The sequence below is a fragment of the Gossypium raimondii genome, chromosome 12 (assembly GCF_025698545.1).
Source record: "Gossypium raimondii isolate GPD5lz chromosome 12, ASM2569854v1, whole genome shotgun sequence".
Classification (NCBI taxonomy): domain Eukaryota; kingdom Viridiplantae; phylum Streptophyta; class Magnoliopsida; order Malvales; family Malvaceae; genus Gossypium; species Gossypium raimondii.
Genome location: NC_068576.1, coordinates 4,204,529 through 4,221,803, shown reverse-complemented (window position 1 = coordinate 4,221,803; position 17,275 = coordinate 4,204,529). Strand labels below are relative to the sequence as shown.

At 33.1% G+C, this 17,275-nt stretch overlaps 1 protein-coding gene and 1 pseudogene across 1 annotated transcript; both read right to left on the bottom strand.

Annotated features, from left to right (window-relative positions):
- Positions 1-91: 91 nt before the first annotated feature.
- LOC105762923 (uncharacterized) lies at positions 92-1,063 on the bottom strand. The gene has a single exon (XM_012580901.2). The coding sequence runs from the start codon at positions 1,061-1,063 to the stop codon at positions 107-109; it is 957 nt and encodes a 318-aa protein (XP_012436355.1). The 3' UTR covers positions 92-106.
- Positions 1,064-2,085: 1,022 nt separating this feature from the next.
- The window catches only part of LOC105761916 (pentatricopeptide repeat-containing protein At2g21090-like), a 33,345-nt pseudogene continuing 18,155 nt past the window's right edge, over positions 2,086-17,275 (bottom strand).

Genomic DNA, 17,275 nt, shown 5'->3' with positions numbered 1-17,275 from the left:
TATACTGCATTACACATTATATACAAAACTAGCCAATCCAACAAGAATATAAATAGGTACTGCAAAAGAAATGTCTACTGAAGATGAGAAAAAGTTGACAGACTCGTCAACACTCGCCATGGACCCGGGCGTGTGTAAGGCCAACACAAGCATCAACAAAATCCTCACCAATAAAATCTGTAGAGAATACTTGCAACCTATTGGCGCAACCTTCGGCAAAGCACCGATTGATGAACAGCCTAGCATATCCATGAATTCGGCCTGTCACTGGTCTAACGCATACCACAGGATTATCTGGCTGTGCTGTCACTGTGTTCTCCACTCTGTAGAAGAAATACCTTGATGAAACTGGTGCTTGGTCACTCAAATACTTCAAATTACTATCAAACTTTGTGGATGGCAAATCTGTGTCAATCCAATTGTCCTTGAGATATTCAGCACTCCAGAATGGAGACCCTGGTTTAGGCTGAGGTGAGTTTCTTGGTTTCCAGACACAGATGATCCTCTTTGGCAACAATTCTGCAATTGTTTTGCCAAAGACGTAATCATCCTGGTGGATGAGGTACATGCTGAGTTTTTCCTCCAAGTAATCCTCAAATTCAGGAGGATCCCGGTGCCCGTATTCAGTGCGGATCTCAAGAATTATGACCTCGGACGTTGTCTCGAACAAGAACTTCTTGACATCGTTTATGACAACATCGATGTTGTACGTCAACAAGATACCATGGCAGACACGATTGTTTTCATTAACTCTAATATCCAAAACTCTGGTGCCTAGAGCAAGCTGCTGGTAAACAGACAAAGTCTGGCATTGCGCAAAAGGCCGAGAGATGCAGGGAATTCCTATCCTGTCGGTAGCAGAATTATGAGTTCCAGGCCATACAATGTTGTTTATGTGAAGTTCCTTGGGACCAAGGCTAGACATCCAATTCTTCCTGTCAGTAGGACGATAATCACAACCAGGGAATGTTTCCCCGCAATTTTCATTAAGGTCAAAAAGCATTTGCTTTTCCATGGAGACTGCCTTGCGCCTTTGGATCTGTTTAGAGACCTCAGAACCCATTGAGAAGAAGAAAAAGAAGATTGCAGATTCCTTTCAAATCCTTCCTCCTCCTCCTCCTCCTCTTCTTCTTCTTCTTGTTGGTATTTCCCTGCTTTTCCTTGTCTTTCAAGTTGCAAATTAAAAGGTTTTGTTTATGGGATTGAATATATAGCATCATGACGTCGGATAGATTGTGTTATATTGTAGGGTCGGCCTTCTAAGAGAGAGCTTTCTCAAAATTCTGTTTTCCTCTCAATTATTATCTGCTATCTATGTTTTTTTTAATTCAAACAGTAGGTGAAAAAACTATTTTTAGTCATGTGAGCGGCTTTGAATTTCATTGCTTTATTGGTTGAGAATTAAAATTTATTTTCTCTGGGATTCTTCCACCTGTATGGCTGTCCGACATTCTGTCGAACGACGTGGTTTGTTGGTCTTTAACATTTTCAGTTCCTTCCCATTTCGTGCTAAAATCTACCTTTTTCTTCACTTGTCTCTTATCCATAAGGTGCCTGATTTTCTCAACCAATTCCCATTTCCCAGTTGCACCATATATACTTGAAAGCAATACATACAGGCTGCTTTTCTCCCCAGTTCTATATTTCCATGGATTCTAGAAACACCGAGGAGGGCATTCCATACCTGGCTATCATGCTTCAGATGGTTCATTGTTGATGCTCCACGTTGAGAAGGTTGGGGAGCTAAGTTTAAAAAGGTTAGCAGGATTCTTGGATTTGCTCCACTATTGAAGTGTTTTGAAGAGCATGGCTTGAATTATTAGATACGGATATTATTAAGAATTCTACTTCTTAACCTTTTTCTGGAGTACAAGTGTTTTTTCTCTCCCTCTCCTTGTTGATCAAACTGTGCACTGCAACTCAAGTTTGCAAATAGCATTCTTCTTGCTAAAATGAGTTATATGAGTGCAACTTCTACTAAACTACCATTATATCCATTATTTTCATAACTTCTCTTCCATTACTCTCATTATCCGGTAATTCACAAACACAATCTTATGAATAAATTAACATCTCTCCTACGTTCTAAACGAATGTCATAATCAACTGGCTATCAAGCTTTAGATGGTTCATCAACTGGTCGAAACGAGCAGCTCCACCTAGGAGATCAATCAAACACGTATAATGTTGTTGGTCGGAAAGTATGCCATAATCAAAAGAAATGCATTGAAAATACCTACTTGAACAAGGCCGGAGTGGCTGGCTACGTGCATTGACCATAACAGCAAAAGTGGTCCTGTCCTATCTGGCTTCACTCCCATTTTTACCATGTTATCAAACATTTCACTGCCTCTACACTATGGCCATATTGTGCCAATGCAGAAAACTTTGTGTTCCACAATACAGGAACCTGCTTATTATGAGTAAGACCAAAATTCCATTTGCCAACTTTAAGACAGTCGCATTTCGAATACATATCAACGAGAGAACTGACAACTATCATGTTTGGCCTAAAATTAGTTTGTATCAAACAAGCATGTATTTGTCTACCATGTGGAAGTGAAGCTATACTAGCACAAGCACAAACACAACTACTAAACGTAAACTGATCAGGTCTAAACTCTACATGCCGTCATCCTCATAAAAAAACTCAAGCGCCTTATTCCCCATGCCATTTCTGACATAACCAAAGCTGATTTTTTTCAAGCATCTCATTAGCTGATTCCAAATCTCCCCATTGATCATACCCCGAAACCAAAGTCGTCCAAACAAGAACATCTTTTACTTTCATCTCATCAAGCAACTCCCTACCCTCTCCCATCTTCCCACATTTCACATTACCATTAAAAATGAAACAATAACAGAGATTTTTACCCTAATAATATTATTTTAATATTTTTTACCAAAATGATGAAGGCTAATTTTTCTAAGGCCAAACCAAATGTGTTAATGATGACTTGAAGAAGTTGAGCCCCATTTATTAAATTGGAAGGGACAAGACCCGACCACTACCCAAATCCCCCCCAACCCAACATTAAACCCACTAACCCTAATAGATACTACCATCCCACAAACCACTATATAAATGATGGGTGTCGAAACCACAAAAAATAATTCCTACAAAATAACTCTAAATAGTAGTAAAGAGTGGTAGTAGGGTCGAGTTCATAGGGATTGGTGTTATAATCAACTTTCGTGTTTAACTTGTGATCAGAATTTCTGTCGTGTCGATAGTTGTCGCTATAGTTGTGTCCACGACTCCAAACGGACCTACTGAAAAATAAACAAATAAATCAGGGGAGTTTTGAAATGTTTAGAAACTAAATAATTGAAACAGCAAAAATAAATAATTAAATTAATTAAAAATTAAATTGGAAATTAAATTCAGATTTTGTAATCAAAGATAATCAGCCTTAGCCCTAGACTCGGTGGATTTCGAATTTTTGAATCAATCATTGAAAATTAATTTTCTCCACCAAACAATAAGCTGGTTATAGTAGTTAAGAACATCCTAACCACCAATTCTTCCTCTCGTAGCTGGTCCTAGTACGACCTGCAAACCAACCCTTACCTATTAACTAACTGAGATACACGTGTTCTTGATTCAAGATTTCGGCAGCCTTACGCTCTGAAGAACCCAACTCAAATTAACGGCCTCAACCGCGTGGGTCGTTTAAACCCGATCACTTCTTCCTTGATTTGTTCTCGAAGATTCGAATACAGCACGACAGACTCATTTCTCCAACTATCCACAAACACGATTCCAACCCAACGTGCACTTTTTAACTTGAAACCGAGTTAACTTTAAGGGATGAGTTGTCAATCCCTATACTTAGGAAAAATGTGAATATCGATTGGAAGGATTTTTAGTATAGATACGTATCTCACGATTCCGACCGAAAAGAACACCGGCCTAAATCTAAGATGGAATTTAGTGAAGGATGAATTTAATCATGTTTTGGTTGGCTATGATTGGATTTGTATGAAAGATGGTGGAAATTGGAAAAGAAAAGGACTTGGAAGGCAATTAGACAAATTTTGAAAGAACAAAGAATTAGAAATGAAGTAACAGAATGTTACGCACCAAATTTGAGAAAAGAAAATAATTCTATTTAATTCCAAATTGAAATCAAAATGTAAAATTAAATGTGTCTTTCCTAAGTACATTAAAGCCCTAATTATACACATGGTATTTACTAATTTTGGCTTTAACCACTTTAACATATAATTAAAATAAAATAAGATTTTTTTTCTATTTTTGGCTTTTACAAAGTCAAAAAAATCTGATGAGTCTTTGACTTTTTTCCACATTTTTGATTCGGCCTCATTTCATTGATTGTGTTTCAATTTGGTCCTTTTCTGCTCATTTTTTACTCTTAGCGTCTCAATTGCATCCCTGACAAGATTAAAACATAAAAGCACTAATTCAGTGAGATAAATTCAAAAATTAACCAAATTAAACACAAAAAGTCATGCAAATTAACATGTTATCAAATCTCCCCTACTTATTTTATGCTTGTCCTCAAACATATTGTTCCTTCGAACATTAGAAATTATTCTACAATTTATTAAAAATCGAGCCTCTTTTCTGCATCCATAATCAATGCAAACAACATAGACAAAAATAAATAAATGCTCAGAATATATAGTTTGATCAACAAGTGTTATAAAACTGAAATATGTAAACTAAATCATTTCACTAAATTGAGTTTGAATCCAATAATTTGCAAGGTATTAATTAATCACGCATTAATAAAAAAATTTTAGACACGGTCAAACCTTTTTACGCGAACTAGGATGACAACCCAAGCACCCTTTCCCAGTTACTCAATTCAAACAGTCTCTCTCTTTTTTCTTTCTTTTTTAGGCTCGGTTAACAGAGTGTTTGTAAGTTCGCGATTTGTCACTCGAACCTTTTTTTGCTAGATGAAATGACAACCCAAGCACCTCACCTCGGTTACTAAATTCGGTCACGTTTTCGAAACTTTCACTCATAACTTGAGCCTTTATTTATTTATTTTTGATTTTATTTATTTATTTATGTACAAGCAAATATTTTTTCCAAACAATCAATTATATGAAAAATCTAGTTACATATATCGACCTTAAAAAACAAATGTCAACTGATTTAGATACTTGAACACTTTAATTCAAAAATTGCCCAATTGTCCAAATTGACTAAGTAATCAGATTAGAGGCTCAATGTCGAAATAAACTATCGAATAAATCTAGCATAAGATTGAACATATGCAAAAGAGAGACATGCAGCAAAAATCATGCATATTTACCATTTCAACCCCCACTTAATCTATGCTTGTCCTCAAGCATGTTTTATATGAAATAAAAGACAGTAGCCCAAATAACAAGTAAAAAGAAAGGTTAAGAATACTCCCCATGTGTCTTTTAACGATGTTGTCGGTATTGGGGGTAACGACTTTGCAGGATGCCGAAGATTGTGGAGACTTGGGTTTCCATTGTTCCAAGTCGAGCTTCGATCTAGCTTAAACGTGCTTCCACAGGTAGAGCCTGTTCCTCTTGCTCTCTAGTAGTGAATTGTGGACGTTGGCGAAAGACCATATTTCCTCGAGTAGTTCGTGTACCTGGAGGAACAAAATAACAAGCAGTAGGGGTGCCAGCAAGCAAACCCATAGAATCCAAACAATATTTATCTAGGCTATCCATACTATATGCACATGTTAAGGACGAGAAATCAACTTCGGAAGGAAAAAGTAGGGAGGTTAAATTCGTAATATATGACCCAAGTATTAGTGGACGATTACATCGCAGAACAGCGTGAAAGTTTCGTGCAAACCAATATCCTGAATTAACTTTAAATCCAGAATGCATACACCACACACACACAAAAAAACATTACAGTTTTAGTTAAAATAGATGACGAATCATTTCGACCTGAAAAACTAAAGGCTAAAAATCGATGAATATATCTTAAAGTGGGTTTATGCACCATTAACTCCTTTGTGGTCTTTGGATTATAAAGTTGATTTCTAGAATGAGTCAAAGCACAATAAACATATTGTGCATCAAAGTTACTTGGAATATCTAACAGAGCAGTATGATAGGAATCAGATTGAATATTGTCAAGGTCAACGAAACCCATGGCAATGTTAAATTCAAAAATTGACATCCGAAAGTCTTTACCAAGTAACCAAGAACAGATAATGTTTTGTGTAACACCTTTAACCCAAATTCGTCGCCAGAATAGGGTTACGAAGAATTACCGAAGTTTACAAAATTAATTATTAGACATTTCATTTCATCTAGCATTCATATTAGAAACCAATCAAAATTTTACATATTGTCCCTTAAACGAACCCTCGAGACCCAAATTACGTATTAGAAACAAATAGGGACTAAGTTGAAAACTCAAAAAAAATTTCAAAAATATTTAAAATTTTTAACACTGCAGGGGTCACACGATCGTATGGCCAGGCTGTGTGAGCATTCTGTTTTGTGCAGATTCAAGATGCAAAGGACACACGGCCGTGTCACCTAGCTGTGTGTCACACACAATTGAGACACATGCCCTTGTCTCTGCCCGTGTGGACGAAAATAGGTCATTTTACAAGCCATATTTCTCACCCAATTTGTTACTAACCTAGCCCCACCAATTCGCAAATCTACAAACTATAACATGACATTCAACATAAGCTAAAATAAGTGACTAATCTCAATAATTTACTTATAGACCAACATTAAACAAAATACCTATACATGTCATTATGATCAAGTTAAAACATTCGAAATCACCGATAGAATCGATGAATAGTGTGATATATCTCTGACAAGCTTCCAACCTAATCGAGCTTCTGATAATCTGAAAAGTAAAGGAAAACAATTACGTAAGCAATGAATGCTTAGTAGGCTCGTATAAACTTTAATCATATCAATTCATTTTAAATAAGAAATTTATACATATTCAGAATAATCCAATATTGATACCACAATATTCATAAAGTATATTCAACAACTTTAACTATTCCAAATTTCTAAATTTTCATTTGCATTTATTTACTTTCCTCACTCATTCCATATGCATAACTTACCAGTCATAAACATACCATACCACCACAACCACAAGCTAATACATTTGAACATAGCCCTTTTTAAAATTAATCACATGATAAACCATTTCATAAGAAATTACATAATTTAAAACTTACCACTCTTTCATGAGCACAAGTATATTTTCATTTGAGCACTTACCTTTTCAACGTATCATATCAATAAACATAGTACCATTTAACCGGTAGCTTGGCACTTGTCTAAGCATCAACAACAACACTTATTAGTATACTTGAACATGTTTCATATAAATTCAACATTGATAAACTTATTTTATCAACATATCACACTTGAATTTATTACTCATCACAACTTCAATTTCAGATCAACACCAATAATAACATTAAGTTTTCAAACATTAATTTCATATGTCACTTATCAGATATTACCAAATCGGGGAACGGCTTACGAATATGAGTACATCGTATTCAGAAGCCCAAAGGCTACACAGAAGCGCATAAGTGCCAAACAGAAACCCATAAGGGTTGAACGAAAGCTCGTAAGAGCTGAACGAAAACCCATAAGGGTTAAATTAAAGCTCAAAAGAGCTGAACGAAAAGCCATAAGGGTTAAACAGAAACTCATACGAGTTAACAGAAGCTCGTAATAGCTAAACAGAAAGTAAACACGAAAGTTCGTAACAAATGCTAAACCTCAGTTTACTTGGGTAATTTGCTGTCAATTCACCCTTTGCACAGAACAATAGTACTCAATCCCGCGTTCCACTTGTTTTGAATATTTAATTCAATTTCATAATTTAACAATAATTTTATTTTCAGCAATAGGTATGAATAAATACATAATATCATTCATAAATTTAATAAATAAACATTATATTTTAACCATACGAACTTAACTAAATTAAATTGTAATAATTGCAGGAGTTCAGGAACTATTTCGCTATTTTTCTTTTTTCACGAGTGTCTACGAAATCTTGATCTAAAATATAAAATTTCTCATTCATTAGCATGTATTTTAGTTCCAATTCATTTCACAATTTATACCCTTCAATTTTTTAATTTACACAATTACCCCAACTTTTACAACTTTTACAATTTAGTCCCTTAACTAGTTAATTAAATCAACTAATTTTTCTCAATTAATACTTTATCCAAATATTCTAGGCTATCATACAGCCCTTAATAAAATAGAAATTTAATACCAAACCCTAATATTTTAACTATTTTCACAATTTGATACTAACATTAATATTACTTTATAATATCATTATACAATAAAATTAAAGCTCTAAACCCACTTGATATTAATAATTTATTTCAATATATTAATTTATACAATAAAATAATTCATTTCATGCAATTTGGTAATTTTTGACATTTTTACAAAATTGCCCCTAAAATTTTACTTTTCTTCAATTTAGTCCCTGAGCCTAAAACATACAAATTAGCCATTTTTAATGTAAACCCATGCTAGCTGAACATACATATATATTTTCCTCCTCCTCTCCATTCCACATCCTTGATGTATATAACATGCTTATATGTAACATTATCTATAATTCCACTATTTACTTATATGTTCATTCAAAGCTGTCCACTTGAGTCATAGTCACTAAATTATTTATATCTTGAGCTACAGAATTCCAAATTAAAATCTGCTTGATGTTTTTAAAATTATACTCAAATATCTTTCTACCATAAAAATTTCATAATTTATAATTTAGCCAATAAGTACAGTAAAATCTTCAAATTTATCCATGTTCTACTGTTTGACAGCTTCGACATTTCTTTACTAAAAATTAATTAGCTCTTAGAACGGGGTTTGGATGATGTTTCCATTTGTCTCTCTTGAAAATAACTCATTAAAAATTTAAACATATAAATTTAAACCCCTAATTAATTTGTTAAAATTTTGATAATTTTTCAAAGTCGAACAGGGAACTCGAAATCATTTTGACCTTGTCTCACAAAATTTATATAATTTAAAATTCTATTGCTTACACTGTTTCTTCAATGAAAAACTAGAATCAATAAAATTTAATTTCATATTTTATTCAACTTCTAATTTGATTTCCACAATTTTGGTGAATTTTCAAAGTTGAACCATTGTTCTTGTCTAAAAACTATTTTAGTGCTAATTTTACTTTTCATGGTTCTTTGTATTAACTTTCATTTAGACATACATAATCATTATACTTTTAATTATTGTCCAATTTAATCCTTAAAACTCACTTATCATCAACTTTTATTATAACTTCTCTTATTTCAATTATAAATTTCACAAGTTTACAATTTAATTCCTAATATCTTGAAAATTCATTATTTACTATAATTTCACTTTAACTTCACTTTGTAACTAATTCATTAACACTTAACATTCCATTTAAACTTCCTAACACAATACTTTATTTCACACATAAAATTTTTTACACTTTACAATTTAGTCCTTATTATAAAAAATTTAATGTAACTTGAAATTTTCCCACACATTCACTTTTTATATCATCACACTTCATTTGTATTCTCTTTTAAACATTCAAATTCCGTAACCTATTTTGTTTACTTTACAATTTATTCTCTTTTTCTACTACTTCAATATACCATTTTAATTTTCATACATAATATTAGCACATTCACAATTAATTCAACTAATTTAGAATCTCAGTATACTTGATTAAAATTAAATAAAGTAAATTTCTTGAAGTACTTACCTTATCTTTTAATTTCCTCACTTTTTCTACCATTTCCTCCACTCTCGGTTCAATTTATCTCTTCCAATATGATATTTTAACTCTCTAATGTCTCTACTTTACTTATTATTTTGGGTATTTATGAAAATTTCCAAAGAATTTGAGAGAAAAGTGCGATTTCATAGTAAATGACTAAATTGTAAAGAAAAGAAAATTTCTTTTCTTTCTCTTCTTCTCACGTTGTAGCATGGAAAGATGAAGAGAATTCTTCATCTTTCTTTACTTATATACTAAATCTAATAATAATATAAAAATCAAGTCAAAATATTAATAAACTATTATTTATTTATTTGATTTTAATCTAAAATATCACCAACATCATCATTACTCTTCAAAATTATCTTCCTTGCTAAATGAACATTTTTCCCTTTCTGATCTTTTAAAATTTCATCATTGAGTCATCATTTAACTTGGTAAAATTACAATTTAGTCCCTCATATTTCTTCACCTATTCAATTTGGTCCTAATTCATCCATTCTTCTTAGTTTTTAGATCATTCCATCCTTAAAATATTTTCACTTTTTGTCCTTCAAAATTTTCATATTTACATTTTAACCTCTCAAATTTTGAGTATTTATTCTTGGGCCACAAAACTTTTCTCACTTTTGTGATTTAGTCCTTTCTCAGAATTAATATATCATAATATAATTTCCAATGTTGACATAACTCAAAATTTCCCTTTTTGTCACTTTATTTCCTTATTTTACTATATCAAGGATAATATCTTACTTTCTTATTGTAGTAATTTCCGGGGTATTACACTTTGTGTTTCAACAGTTCGTAATGCACTAATATTGAAGCTAAATGTGGTGTAGAATTCATAAATCAATTCATAATATGCACTACATGAAATATTTGCAAATGATTCCAACCAATAGCATCAAAATAGTTAATCACAGCATCACGGATATTTAACATATCAATAGTGGAAAGATTGATTTGCTTACAGACCGAGAGCGGACGTTGTCACATGTCGTTGTATCTTGCCCGATGCTTCGAAGTCGAAAAGTTTAGAAACCCTCGTAATCATCATTCGGTAGGAATAGTGTTTGCACGACCTCGTCTATTATGTTGACCGTCTCGTGATGGTCGAACATATTTGTTAGACGAGTCGGGTGGTGGACTTAAATTTCTAGCAACGTCGGTACTGTTGTGTAGGGGTGTCGCTGACTCATGTGTCGGTCGTCGACGGGGCTCGAGTGGTGGACGATCGTGTTCGGCGTTGAGAGACAAGTTCGTTTGTAGTTGAGGGACATTTGACATTGTCGTTAGAAGTCCCGACCTCCTCCGAGTAACCTGCATAATACGTTCGTAAAGGTAAAACAGGTTGAGGATTAAGAATCAACCTTTCGGGAGTAACGGGGCTTCAGTTCAAATGTTCTGTTTCGACTGGAGTTGGACTTCATCGGCTACGAGTTCTCATTGGTGTGCTCATTCGTCTTGTAAGAGGTGAAGAAGGTTCTGAGTTATCATCATCTAAGTCGACGATTGGAGGCACTGAAAATCGATGTCAACTTCGATTGAGTGAAGTCAGAATATTATCGGTCGTTTGGTTCCAAGTTCGAACCATGGTTTTCATACAAGCTTCACGAATAAACAGTTCTTCTTGCTATAGTGGTGGCAGGCGGTGGAGGCGGCGAACGACAGTGACAGTGATGACGGTAGCAGTTAATGGATGGCGTGGCTTGGGTAAATTTTTTAAAGGGTGACGGTGGGGATTTCAGGTATGGCATCAGTTGAGGTGGTGGAATGGGTGGTTTGGATGTTTGGTGATTATGGAGAAAAAGAAGAAATAAAAAGAGATGGTGTTTTGGGAAGGACAGAGCGACGGCGCGTGGGTGAGGGTTCTGATCGAAAATGGCGCAGCTTTGATATGGTGAAGAAGGTTGTTAAATAGTGGTTTCAGGCGATGGGGTTGCAAATGGAGAAAGGGGAAGAGCGACGGTTTGAACGACGAAGCCATGGCGGTTCATGAAGTCTGTGCGCGATGGTGACCGTGGATGATGATGGTGGCGATGACACTTGATGACGGCGCGGATGATGGTTGAGGCAGCGGCGGTGTGGTGTGGGGTTAGGATTTTTTTTTTGAAGAAGATAGAGAATGAAGGAAAAGGGGAAGGGAAAGTGGGGGTTTGGTTGTTAAATTTTTTTTTCTTTTTCTTCTTTTTTTTCTTGTGGCCAGTTAGGCCTTCTTCTCTTTTTTTTTTCCTTTTCTTTGGGCTAACTAGGCCGCTCAACCCAATTTTCTTTCTTTTCATATATATATTTTTCCTCTTGGACTTATTTGGGTGTTGGGCTTATTTTGGGTTTATTGTGTGGTTTTTTTTCTTCATTTGGGTTGGTATTTGGGTATGGGGTAGGCAAGTTAAATGTGTTGGTGGGTGGTTATTGGATTTTGGGTTTTGGGGTTTTTATAAAGGTTAGGGATATTTGTTTTTTATTTGTGGGTAAATAATTGTCACCATTTAGCATGTCATGCCTACGTCACCATCATTATCCGACTTTTAAAAAATTCATAACCTCCATTGCATTCCTGAAAACATTAACTTAACTGGATTAAATAAAATTTTATTTATTACAACCTAAATCTTACTTAAACTCAAAATTAAATAAATGAAAATAAATTTGGGTTGCCTCCTAAATAGCACTTTTGTTTAACGTCGTTAGCTCGATGACCTGGAAATTTATTTAATTGGCTCTTCGAGGACAAATTCCTCAACCATGTGGACTTATTTTCGTAGAAAGGCTTTAATCGTTGTCCGTTGACCTTGAAAATTTTTTCAGACTCTTCGCTTTTTAACCTTGACTGCACCATGTGGAAACACGTGAGTAATAACAAAAGGCCCTAACCACTTAGTCCAAAGCTTACCTACAAAAATTCTTAATAGAGAGTCATAGAGTAATACTTTCTGTCTTACCAAAAACTGTTTATAGGTTATCTTCTGATCATGGTATGCCTTGATATTATCCTTATAAATTTGGGCACTTTCATATGCTTCTCGTCGAATTTCTTCAAGTTCCTGAATATGTAACTTACGATACTTACCTGCAGCTTCCTTCTCCATGTTGCATTGCTTGACCGCCTAAAACGCTTTATGTTCTAGTTCAAATGGAAGATGACACGGTTTACCAAAAATTAGTCGATAAGGAGACATACCTATGGGTAATTTATAAGTTTTACGATACTCCCACAATGTATCATTTAGTCGCAAACTCCAATCTTTCTTATCTGGCTTAACAGTCTTCTCTAAAAGCAGCTTGATTTCTTGATTCGACACTTCCACTTGACTGTTTGATTGAGGGTGATAAGCAGTAGCGACTCGTTGCACTACCCCGTATTTTTTCAAAAGTGTATCGATTACCTTATTACAAAAAAGTTTTCCCCGATCGCTGATCAATGCTCTCGGTGTGCCAAATCTGGAAAACAATATAACTCTTTAGAAAATCGACTACTGTTTTGGCGTCAGCATAATGAGTGGCTTTTGCTTCCACCCACTTTGACACATAGTCAACAGCAAGTAAAATATAAACGTTATCGTATGATGAGACAAAAGGTCCCACAAAATCAATGCCCCATATATCAAATATTTCACAGACATGTACAAGGGTTAGAGGCAAATCATTTTTCCGGCTCAAGTTTCCTACCCTTTGACACTTTTTGCATGTTTTACAGAAGAAATATACATCTCAAAAAATGTGGCCAATACAGCCCACATTCAAGTACTTTATGCGCAGTTCGTTTAGGGCCAAAATATCCACCACATGTGTAAGAATGAAAAAAAGATAGAATTGATTTTACCTCAATTTCTACAACACATCGTTGAATTACCTGATCAGAACAGTATTTCCAAAGGTAGGGGTCATCCCAAACATAGTATCGTGATTCACGTTTAATCTTATCCTTTTCAGATCGCGATAAGTTAGAAGAGGCTATACCTGTAGCAAGGTAATTCTCCATGTCTGCGTACTAAGGGAAAACTGTTTAAGTATGTAACACTCTTAACCCATATACGTCGATAAATTAGGGTTACGAAGTGTTACCAGATAAAACGCAACTTAACACAGACATTCAGTAGAATTCAAGAATTTTACATTTATATTAAATTAGTCAAATATGAAGTAAGTATAATTATAAATTTTACTTTAACCTTTTATAACAAAACATAACATTTCAGTTCAGTTAAACCGTAAGAAAAAAAAAGCTAGTTTCATATGGCTATTAATTATATATATACAGTACATTAAAGTACAACTCCCAAAATTTTATTTAGCCTATACATGCCATAAGCTAAAATTTAAACGTTTTAATACCGAGATAGTAGATAGAGTGATGATCTTCGCTAACGATCCCCGAGTCTGCAGCTTGGTTTTTAACTATAAAACAAATGGACAAAAACAATCAAAGTAAGCTTTTATAGCTTAGTAAGTTTATAGCATATCTAAAATACATATAAACGAACATATGTATAAACATTATATGCTTTTAATCAAGTTACAGACATAATCATTAATTGCATATACTAATTTCTAATATACTTATCATTTGCATTTCATCGAATGCATATCTATGATTTTTCAAATACATAAGTCAAAAGCTTATATTTTTACTTATCAACTACATGAACCAAATGCACATTTATACTTCTAATCCACATGTGCCGAATGCATACATGTATATTCAACAATTTTCATAACAACCAATATATGTGCCTATTCACTAAACACATAGATCCAAACATTTATATGCTCATCAAATACATATAAATAAATGTTCATATACTTATCCATTTCATATAACCAAAATCATATATATATATATATATATATATATATCAAATGTATATAATCACTTAATTTAACAGATTCACCGGCACTTAGCCTGCTAGGCTTATAGCCTGATTCAGATCACCGGCACTTAGCCTGCTAGGTTTATAACCTGGTTCAGATTACCGGCACTTAGCCTGCTAGGTTTATAACCTGATTCAGATCACCGGCACTTAGCCTGCTAGACGTATAGTCTGAATAATTTCACTGGCAATAAATCCGATTGGTACTGAGTTTTAACAAAAGAATCTCAATTCACAGAAGTTGTATCTCATATTTGTATATAAAATCCACATAAAATTCAACTCAATATTCATAACTTATATATTTAAAACACATGGATATATATAAATCCCAATCATCAAATCTAACTTAAATAATTCAATAATTCAACCAAACACATTTATATATATATATATATAACCTCATACTTTAGATACCACTACTAATATCATAAGATTTAACTTATAATATACTATGTACTTTTAACATTTGAATTCCATATATACCTATATAATTTCATATACCTTTTCAATACAAGATCTTATACATGTACATATATACATATTCAATCTAACAAATATATATTACTCTATGCTTATATTCAAACAAGAACTTGTACTTTTATACATTATACACATACATATTCGAAATTAACACACATATATATAAATATAATTTCATACCTATACTCAATATAATTATTTATTCATATATATATACATGCTTATTCAATCCAACTTATACAAATATTTGATACATATATATATATATATATATATATATATATCTTTATATATATCTATTCAACATCATGTAAACATATAAAACAATTAACATTAACTAAATTAAAACTTTATTGACATATATACATACCTATGTTCAAATACATCACATGCCTATAGTTCCATACCTAAATTATTTACAAAGACATTGATGTACATATATTTGTATATTCATACTCATTCGAACCTAACACATATATATACATAATTTTCATACTTCTCATTCGATTTATATACTTTTAATTTTAACTCAACATAAATAAATTTGATATTCATACATGTAATATAAACTGATTTAATAAAATTAAATAGCTAATAAACTTACCTCGGATATCAACGGACACGATCGACTATTCAACTACTTTCGTTTTTCCCCGATCCAAATCCGTTTTCTTCGTTTCTCGATCTAAACATATTCAAATTTAACCTTTTTATTCATCAAAACATTCAATTAAATCCAAAAATACATAAATGGGCAAATTACCATTTTGCCCCTAACATTTTACACTTTTTGCAATTTAGTCATTTTTGCTCAAAACACAAAATACACAAAATTTGACTACACTCCTTTAGGGCCGAATATTCCTAGTATCTTTACAAGCCCACACATTTTATTTATTTCACATTTTAACCCCTCAAAAATTTATTTTTACAATTTAACCCTAATTATTCAAATTCATCAAAAATTCAAAGACAAAACATATTAATCTTTCACATATCTTTCATATTTCATCACCAACTATCACAAAGCTCAAGCATTCATCAATGGTACATTTCAAAATCATCAACAATTAATAAAATTAAGGCATGGGTTTTAAAGTATTCGAAGCAACGATCTCAAAAACGTAAAAATTATCAAAAACCGAACAAAAACGAACCTTGAATTTAAGCTTGAATATGGCCGAAACTTGACTAAGCTTTAATGGATTTCTTCCTTCTTGGTTTCGGCTAAGAAAGATGATAATAATCTAATGTTTTTATGTTTTTAACTATCTTATATTATAATATTTGTTAATTACAAATTTAGCCTTATTTAAATAAATATAACTTATATATATATAATAGGTTAGTTTTGTCCTTAGCCATCCACTAACTATTTAGTGGTCTAATTGCATGTTTAAACCTTCCAAATAAAAAGACAACAACAAATAGATACTTTTAGCTTTAACCCCTAAATTTTTATTTTTACGCGATTAAGTCCTTTTTATTTAATCAATTACTCAAACAACAAAATTGAAACACGAAAATCTCACACAATCAAATTCACACATAGTAAACTCCCAAAGTAATATTAAAATATTTTTTTGACTCAGATTTGTGGTCCCGAAACCACTAAGTTCGATTAGGGTCGAAATCGGGCTGTCATAAAGTAGCAAGCAAACTTTCATTTGGAAATTTTCTTTAAGTGGTGTGACATCCTTCGATAAAGGTATTGACTCAGATGGTCAACTACCAAACTTTCGCTTCCTTTTTTATCCTTTATTTCAAGATCGAACTCTTGGAAAAGTAATATCCACCTAATAAGCCTCGGTTTTACATTCTTTTTCCCAATCAGATATTTAAGAGTTGCATGATCAGAGAAAATAATAATCTTAGTCCCTAATAAATACGAATGAAGTTTTTCCCAAGTAAAGACTATAGCTAGAAACTCTTTTTCAGTAGTCGAGTAATTGCTTTGGGCAGTATCCAAAGTCTTAGACGCATTAAAGATAACGTGTGGTTCTTTCTCGATTTTTTTCCCAATGACTGCTCTTACGCTATGGTCACTTGCGTCGCACATTATTTCCAAAGGATAATTCCAATTTGGTGGTTGAATGATAGGTGCCAAAATGAGCTTATGTTCGAGCATGTCAAACGCATCTCTGCATGATTG